This window comes from Panulirus ornatus, chromosome 2 (genome assembly GCF_036320965.1).
Source record: "Panulirus ornatus isolate Po-2019 chromosome 2, ASM3632096v1, whole genome shotgun sequence".
Taxonomy (NCBI): Eukaryota; Metazoa; Arthropoda; class Malacostraca; order Decapoda; family Palinuridae; genus Panulirus; species Panulirus ornatus.
The window spans coordinates 20046453-20056097 of NC_092225.1; the positions used below are offsets into that span (position 1 = coordinate 20046453).

At 38.6% G+C, this 9645-nt stretch overlaps 1 protein-coding gene across 3 annotated transcripts in view; it reads left to right on the forward strand.

The window, feature by feature from the left end:
• Prp6 (pre-mRNA processing factor 6) overlaps positions 1-9439 on the forward strand; it is a 48804-nt gene extending 39365 nt beyond the window's left edge. The window contains exons 2-4 of one of the 3 annotated variants that reach the window (XM_071670759.1): positions 1336-1451; positions 2628-2772; positions 6434-9439. In XM_071670759.1, coding sequence (XP_071526860.1) covers positions 1357-1451; positions 2628-2772; positions 6434-8995 — 2802 coding nt within the window. In that variant the 5' untranslated portion in view covers positions 1336-1356 and the 3' untranslated portion in view covers positions 8996-9439. Of the gene's footprint in view, positions 1-1248; positions 1452-2627; positions 2773-6433 lie in introns of those variants that run through there. The other 2 variants (XM_071670779.1, XM_071670769.1) reach the window with 2 other exon arrangements.
• Positions 9440-9645: the final 206 nt, after the last annotated feature.

Sequence of the window (9645 nt, forward strand, 5' to 3'; positions counted from 1 at the left end):
GCCTTCCATGCGGTATAGAGTCAAATATTGTCTGTCATTCCAGATACAGGCAGTCCACGCAGCCATCCCTTTTGTCCAAGACTGGCCTCACTCTCTCATAGAACTTAAAGAATTGCACATGACTTCCTTTCTCTTAAACCGTGCTGTCTCACACTTAGGGAATTTTTCCTCCGGAGACAGTTATCCACTTGCTTTCTAGTAGTCTTTCCCAGAACCTCACGCATCACGCTTATTGTGTACGTGTGTGTCCGTTTGTGTGTGTTGGCTTAAAAAGGGGGTCTGGTTAAAAAGTTGTTTAGTGTGTGTCTAGCGATAGCCTTCTCTGTTGTTCTGAAGAGTCTTCAAGAGACTTTACAGGGCTTTAACCGGACAAGGAATAACGTTAAGGCTAGAGTTTCTTAGATTTTATCTCTTAACCTTTCTTGACATCTCATTTTCTGTGTACTCACTTTGCCTTCCATACTCCCAGTGTTTCACTTTTTGAAGGACAACTCCAATCGATATATCATCAGCGAATGATCATATATATGATATATATGATAATGCCCAACACATTCTTGTTTGTTAAGGTGAATCAGTCATTTTCAACTCTGTATATTCTTCTCTTTGCCTCTTTTGTGTATTTTGTAGACATGTATGTGATAGAAAGAATTCATATCTATATTCAGGTCTGGTTTTCGACACATCCTACGTACATAGTACTTATGTCTTTAAAAAAAATCAGATATAACGTTTTAGTTCTTTTACTGTATGAACCTCCAACCCAAAATGGCTGTCAGTTTCAGAGATATGCATAGTATGCACATCCTGATTACATAGCATTTCAGAAATTCTTAAGACCATTCTATCATGAAAGCAGCCAATAGTACAGATGACATATGCATTATCAAGACATGTTTCCTTTGTCACCGAAAAAGGAAGCATATACGATTTGCTTCATAGTTTATGAAGATATATGTCCAACTAATGTATTTTTATATTATTATATGATATGTCTTTTACAAAACCAAAAGAATAAATGATGAGTTTGAACTACAAGCGAAGGAAAAAAAACATGAATCAAATGAGAGAGTTGCCCCGTTTCTGTTGATATCCATTTTCTTTCATGAAAACATCTTAGTGTATTTTGATTATTCGTAATATAGTATGATTTAATGTTTTCAGATGATACAGTGTATATTATAAGCCCTTTTTCACAGTATATTATATACCTAGTTATATGATGGTTATCTTCTTGATAATTTGTGTTTGTTTACTTGTCAGGAGCGTGTGTGTGTGGCGTTCGAAGTTTTTAACTGCTCACAATATTATTACTTATTCTCTTTTTATCTGAAGTTTTATCAACAACCAGCAAAGATGACTGCTCCACCGGCTGCTCTTCTCAACAAAAACAAAAAGAATTTCATTGGTATGCCTGCCCCTCTGGGATATGTAGCAGGTGTAGGCAGAGGGTAAGTGTATCTCTAAAATTCCATTCACTGGTCGCGTTGCCTTTTCACTGTGACAGAGGAGGACAAAGATGGAAAGGATTAGAATATATGATATTAGATATATCTGAACTACCCATAAGAAAAAACTTGAGGAAGAAGTGTACTTAAGTGCCGTTTCCATCTTGTGGTTAACATGTTAAACTTTCTTATGAAAGAATTTATTTTGAAGAGTGAATTAACATCAGAATAGGGTTACTGATATGTTCTGTATGGAATAATAATAAAAAGTTCATCGAGGCAAAGGCTGTGAAGATGGGGAAAATGCTGGGTTCATTACATTGACTGAAACACTTAGAAATCAACAGAAACTGTGAACACCTCATTCAGTGGAGTGTTTGTTTGATATGTATGGAATCTCGCCATTAATAGAACCTGCGATTCATCCGTAGCATTAAAATATGCAAGTTGTCTTATGCTTGTAATTCAATGGTATTTTACATTTATTATTTTTTCATTCGTCCTCGTATGGGGTTGTAGTCCTGAATCCTTGCTTGATGGAGTTTAGATAAAAGTGGTCCAACTTATCAATTCTCCCGGCTAACATCAAAACTTGACCCACTTGCCTTCTGCTGCAGTATTGGTTCACTTTTTTCTGTTGTAGATATAACTTTGATTTTGCTCTTATATTCAAGCTTTTTTTTTTTCACTGATGAAGATAACTTAAGTAACCACCCTTTGTAACTGCTCGGTTAGGCCAGATCTCCTCCACCTGTCCTTATATATTATCTGTTGGTTTCTGAAATTTTTTAAGTTCAGTTGTTGGTGGCAGGTCACCTTAAGAGGTCAAAAAATCATTACTGGAGTGGTATAAGATACAGTTTGGCTGCTAGAGGCTGGTGCTGTAGCAAGTTTTTTCAGAAAATAATGGAATTCAACATCAACTCTGCTCCTGTTTAGGAAGCATGACAGCATAGTCAAAGTTCCAACCAGTGTAGGAATATGATGTTTATGATCTTTGTTGAAGCCCACTATGGTCTTTTTTTATTGTGTTCAGTGTGTTAATATTTTTTCTTAATTTTTTTCACTGTTTCCCACAATAGCAAGACAGCATTAGGAACAGACAAAAAAGGCTTGCATGTTCAGGCCCAGTCAATCCTTCCATCTTCAATAACAATAACTGATAAACTGATATTTCAGAGCAACAGGATTCACAACACGTTCTGATATTGGTCCTGCACGTGATGCCAATGATGTTTCAGATGATCGACATGCACCTCCCAATAAGCGCAAGAAAAAAGATGAAGACGATGATGAAGATCTGAATGATGCCAATTATGATGAGGTGAAAAACTTGCATTTTTAAAATGTGTATCAACTGCATTCTAAAATTGTTCAGGAGTTATTTTGTTTTTAGCATTCATAAGAATACACACATTGTGAGCAAATGTGCAGGCATTAGTCTTTAGAAATTTCTTCATGCAGTGTTCTCTTAGCTTTCTCACAAACAAGGTTTTGTGGAAACAATGAGAAATTTTTTTAGAGCTCTTCACAGCATCATTAATTAAAGTTTTCCAAGGAAAAGATTTCTGAAGATCCAAATATCCATACCATGAGATATAAAGGGACATCATTTTTTGAATGGAGAAGTAATTATGCTTTCAAAGTTAATCATGAAATACAAATATATTAATCCTTTTTTTACATTTTAGTTGTATTTATTTTATTTAGGAGATGGAGTGAGTATTTTGAAGGTTTGTTGAATGTGTTTGATGATAGAGTGGCAGATATAGGGTGTTTTGGTCGAGGTGGTGTGCAAAGTGAGAGGGTTAGGGAAAATGATTTGATAAACAGAGAAGAGGTAGTAAAAGTTTTGCGGAAGATGAAAGCCGGCAAGGCAGCAGGTTTGGATGGTATTGCAGTGGAATTTATAAAAAAATGAGGTGACTGTGATGTTGACTGGTTGGCAAGGTTATTTAATGTATGTATGACTCATGGTGAGGAGCCTGAGGATTGGCGGGATGCTTGCATAATGCCATTGTACAAAGGCAAAGGGGACAAAGGTCAGTGCTCAAATTACAGAGGTATAAGTATGTTGAGTATTCCTGGTAAATTATATGGGAGGGTATTGATTGAGAGGGTGAAGGCATGTACAGAGCATCAGATTGGGGAAGAGCAGTGTGGTTTCAGAAGTGGTAGAGGATGTGTGGATCAGGTGTTTGCTTTGAAGAATGTATGTGAGAAATACTTAGAAAAGCAAATGGATTTGTATGTAGCATTTATGAATCTGGAGAAGGCATATGATAGAGTTGATAGAGATGCTTTGTGGAAGGTATTAAGAATATATGGTGTGGGAGGCAAGTTGTTAGAAGCAGTGAGGGGGATTTTATCGAGGATGTAAGGCTTGTGTACGTGTAGGAAGAGAGGAAAGTGATTGGTTCTCAGTGAATGTAGGCTTGCGGCAGGGATGCGTGATGTGTCCATGGTTGTTCGATATGTTTATGGATGGGGTTGTTAGGGAGGCGAATGCAAGAGTTTTGGAAAGAGGGGCAAGTATGCAGTCTGTTGTGGATGAGAGAGCTTGGGAAGTGAGTCAGTTGTTGTTCGCTGATGATACAGTGCTGATGGCTGCAGAAGCTAGTGACTGAGTTTGGTAAAGTGTGTGAAAGAAGAAAGTTGAGAGTAAATGTGAATAAGAGTAAGGTTATTAGGTACGTTAGGGTTGAGGGTCAAGTAAATTGGGAGGTAGGTTTGAATGGAGAAAAACTGGAGGAAGTGAAGTGTTTTAGATATCTGGGAGTGGATTTGGCTGTGGATGGAACCATGGAAGCGGAATTGAATCATAGGGTGGGGGAGGGGGCGAAAATTCTGGGAGCCTTGAGGAATGTGTGGAAGTCGAGAACATTATCTCGGAAAGCAAAAATGGGTATGTTTGAAGGAATAGTGGTTCCAACAATGTTGTATGGTTGCGAGGCGTTGGCTATGGATAGAGTTGTGCGCAGGAGGGTGGACGTGCTGGAAATGAGATGTTTGAGGACAATATGTGGTGTAAGGTGGTTTGATTGAGTAAGTAATAATAGGGTAAGAGAGATGTGTGGTAATAAAAAGAGTGTGGTTGAGAGAGCAGAAGAGGGTGTTTTGAAATGGTTTGGTCACATGGAGAGAATGAGTGAGGAAAGACTGACCAAGAGGATATATATGTCAGAGGTGGAGGGAATGAGGAGAAGTGGGAGACTAAATTGGAGGTGGAAAGATGGAGTGAAAAAGATTTTGAGTGACCGGGGCCTGAATATGCAGGAGGGTAAAAGGCGTGCGAGGAATAGAGTGAATTGGAACGATGTGGTATACTGGGGTTGACTTGCTGTCAATGGATTGAACCAGGGCATGTGAAGCGTCTGGGGTAAACCATGGAAAGTTCTGTGGGGCCTGGATGTGGAAAGGGAGCTGTGGTTTTGGTGCATTATTACATGACAGCTAGAGACTGAGTGTGAACGAATGGGGCCTTTGTTGTCTTTTCCTAGCGCTACCTCGCACACATGAGGGGGGAGGGTGTTGTTATTCCATGTGTGGTGGGGTGGCGATGGGAATGAATAAAGGCAGACTATGAATTATGTACATGGGTATATATGTATATGTCTGTGTGTGTATATATATGTATACATTGAAATGTATAGGTGTGTATATGTGCTGTGTGTGGATGTGTATGTATATACATGTGTATGTGGGTGGGTTGGGCCATTCTTTCATCTGTTTCCTTGCGCTACCTTGCTAACAAGGGAGACAGCGACAAAGCAAAATAAGATAGATAAATAAATAGTTTTGTTTATATACTTGTTCAAAGATGGACCTTTTTGCAAAATGAACAAATCGTATTCTAGGCCTGGATATCCTTCTGTACAAATGAATTGATATGTCGAGCTATGCTGACAAAGTTATGAAATTTGGTCAGGTGAGACCAGAAATATTGTAAGGTTTCATTGTTTCATCGAAGCCTAATTTTATTAGCTTGCCACAGCAGTTAGAATATTGATTATCAGTTTAGCTACCACAGTTTCCTGCATTCAGCATTCCATTTTTACTTTACATTTACATTCATTCACCATACAGAGAAGGCCTAAGTCAGTATTTATGCCAAAGTTGTTAACATGCTTATTTTGGAAATTACAAATGCCAAGTAGACAGTAGTAGTGCATGATCCACCCTACTGTATAATAGGAAGACTCCCATAGGATATGACTAGAAACTGACTTATCTCATACATTTCACTGACTATTAGATTAGTTGTTTCCCACTCTGAAGTCAGAATGACCACTGAAGAATTTTCAGACAGTAATGGATTGTAATGTACAAGGAAATCAAAATGACAGCTTCTGTTTTTTTGTGATTGAAAGTTGCAACTGAGTGAGGTTTGAGGAAAAGATAAAGTGAAGATTGTGAGCACTTGTAGATCAGTTTTGCGTCTGAGATTGAATTAAAAACACCAGGTTGTGGGTTATTGCTGATGTAACCAAAATGTATGAAAAAGAAAAGCTTTGAAAATGCTGCATGGAGAAAATGATGGTTGATTGGTTTTTCAGTCATAACCATAGTTATTTGTAAATAAACTGAGATATATCATATATGTATAAACATCAAGGGGGTGGTTAGAACATAAAAGTAAGTGAATATTATATTTATTGTCACTGAAAATTACCACTAATGGAAAGATTTGCACCGTATATATCACAATCTGTGGACTAATTGTAGTGATTAAGTATAGAAGATAATTATTTGAGTTTCATGGCTCATACTGTGTATGAAAATGTTTAATGCGAAGAATCAAACTTGTAAAGATAATATCACAACAACTAGATGCCACAGAGCTTTAAGATTATTCGGTTTGCCATTATTACTGTACAGTTTTTGACTGCATAATCTGCCTTTAGTAAACTAAAGATAAAATTTTCTTGTCACCATCCATCATCAAATTAGTTTAATGCACATAGATTTTATTGTTTGCTTTTCAGTTTAATGGCTATGGAGGATCACTGTGTAGCAAAGACCCCTATGATAAAGATGATGAAGAAGCTGATGCTATATATGATGAAATTGATAAGCGCATGGATGAGAAGAGGCGAGAATATCGTGAACAACGTTTGAAGGCAGAATTGGAGAACTATCGTCAGGAGCGGCCGAAGATCCAGCAAATGTTTAGTGATCTTAAGCGAGAGTTGGCAAATGTATCAGAAAATGAGTGGAGCACAATTCCAGAAGTAGGTGATGCTAGGAACAGAAAACAACGTAATCCAAGAGCAGAGAGGTTTACTCCCCTTCCAGATAGTGTTATCTCTCATAACCTTGGAGGAGAGAATGTAACAACAATTGATCCTGGCTCTGGACTTGCCTCCATGATGCCAGGAACTTCAACTCCTGGAATGCTCACCCCAAGTGGTGACCTTGATTTACGTAAAATTGGACAGGCACGGAATACTTTGATGGGCATGAGACTGAACCAGGTGTCAGATGCTGTGGGTGGTCAAACTGTGGTTGATCCTAAAGGTTATTTGACTGACCTTCAGAGTATGATTCCTCAATATGGAGGGGATATAAATGATGTGAAGAAGGCAAGACTTCTCCTAAAATCTGTTCGAGAAACAAATCCTAATCATCCTCCTGCTTGGATTGCATCAGCACGTCTGGAGGAGGTGACTGGGAAGATTCAGTCTGCCAGAAACCTTGTTATGAAAGGTTGTGAGATGTGTCCCAAGTCAGAAGATGTATGGTTAGAAGCAGCTCGACTCCAACCCCCTGACATGGCTCGAGCTGTAATTGCACAAGCTGTGCAAACACTCCCACATTCACCCAGAATATGGATAAAGGCTGCTGACCTAGAGTTAGAATTAAAGGCAAAGAAACGGGTCTATCGTAAGGCCCTGGAACAAATTCCTAATTCAGAACTTTTATGGAAGTTGGCTGTTGAATTGGAAGAAGAGGAGGACGCAAAGATTCTTCTTAGTCGTGCTGTTGAATGTTGCCCTACATCTGTAGATCTGTGGCTGGCCTTAGCTCGATTAGAAGTGTATGAAAATGCCAGAAAAGTTCTTAACAAAGCACGTGAGAACAATCCAAAAGATCGCCAGATTTGGATCACTGCAGCAAAGCTAGAAGAAGCCAACGGAAACAGTGCTTTGGTTGGCAAAATTATTGAGCGTGCTATTTCAACACTGCAAGCTAATATGGTTGATATTAATCGAGATTTTTGGATCAAAGATGCCATGGAAGCTGAGCATGCTGGGGCTGTACTTACTTGCCAAGCCATTATCAAAAATATAATTGGTTATGGAGTTGAAGATGAGGATCGGAAGCATACCTGGATGGAAGATGCAGACAGCTGTGCCACTCAGAGTGCCTTCGAATGTGCACGTGCTATATATGGCCATGCTCTTTCCATATACCCTAAGAAAAAATCCGTTTGGCTTGCAGCTGCACATTTTGAGCGTAGTCATGGTACACGGGAATCTTTGGAAACACTTCTTCAGCAGGCAGTAACACATTGCCCTCAGGAGGAAACACTGTGGCTAATGGGAGCTAAATCTAAGTGGCTTGCTGGTGATGTCCCAGCAGCTCGGTCAATCCTTGCTCTAGCCTTTAAAGCTAATCCAAACTCTGAAGAGATTTGGTTGGCAGCTGTCAAACTGGAATCAGAAAATAATGAATATGAACGTGCCCGTCGTTTACTTGCGAAAGCTCGTTCTCAGGCAGCCACTTCTAAAGTGATGATGAAGTCTGCTCATTTGGAATGGGCACTGGGTAATTTAGACTTAGCCAGAACTTTACTTGATGAAGGTATCAAAGAGGTAGGTGACTTTGCTAAATTGTGGATGATGAAAGGTCAGATCCTAGAACAACAAGGTCAGCTAGAAGCTGCATGGGAAGTATACAGAGATGCTGTCAAACGTTGCCAGTCATCTATACCTCTTTGGAGATTATTAGCATCCTTGGAGGAGCAGCAAGGAAAGTTGGTTACAGCACGAGCAACATTAGAGAAATCAAGAGTCCGTAACCCAATGAATGATGAACTGTGGCTAATGGCTATTCGTTTAGAGCTTCGGGCAGGAAATCGTGAAGTGAGTCGCTCACTGATGGCACGTGCACTGCAAGAGTGCCCCACATCTGGTATCCTGTGGGCTCAAGCAATTTTTTTGGAAGACCCAGCACAGAGAAAGAGTCGCAGTGTAGATGCCTTAAAACGTTGCCAAGATGATGCACATGTTGTTCTGGCAGTTGCTAAAATGTTTTGGATGGAGGCTAAAAAGAACAAAGCCCGAGAGTGGTTTAACAAGACTGTCAAAATTGACCCTGATCTGGGTGATGCTTGGGCTTGGTATTACAAAATGGAAATGTTATTTGGCTCTGAAGAGCAGCAGCAGGAAGTACAGAAACGGTGTGTAGCAGCTGATCCACACCATGGGGAGCACTGGTGTTCAGTTTCTAAATTCATACATAATTGGAGAAAGAAGACACCAGAAATTCTTCAGCTTGTAGCAGAAAAGCTTCCTATTCCTGTCATGAATAGAGAAGTTTACTAAACAAAACTGTGTATTATAGATATATACATGTACATATATATTTTATATATCACCTCAGTATGATAATATATATATGGTTTGTTTTGAAAGTGTAAGCTGCACATTGTTAGGCTATTCATCCACCTTTCTTATTTATGTATATAAACTCCATTACTAAAGCAGTAACTAATAAAATTTTATATTACACTTCAAATTATTATGTTAGCCCAGTTTATGCAATATATATTGTCAAGCAGTATATTTCCCTCACAGTGTAAGATTAATTTCTTTTTATTAATGTGATTCTTGAATATTTTGGTAAATGTAAATAGTGAATGAAGTTTAACCTAACAAAATGTTTTATAATGTGTATTTGGTAAAAGAGCATTTGAAGAATTGATGTTAGCAGTTACTGTGCAACTTGACCAGAAACTTCATTTAAGAAAGTAAAGTAGTTTACATAACTGTTTTCTTATATACATTTAGTACCTTAACATTCTTTAAACAAAAAAGTGATTGGTCATAAAGTTATGGCCAAAGGACAGTAATTTATATGTATTTTTTTAGAATTGTTGTTCACTGTTTCCCTTGTCATCAAGGTAGTGCCAAGAACAGACAAGGAAAGGCTGCATATGATCACATCCATTCTCTTGCTGTTGTGTGTAATGCAC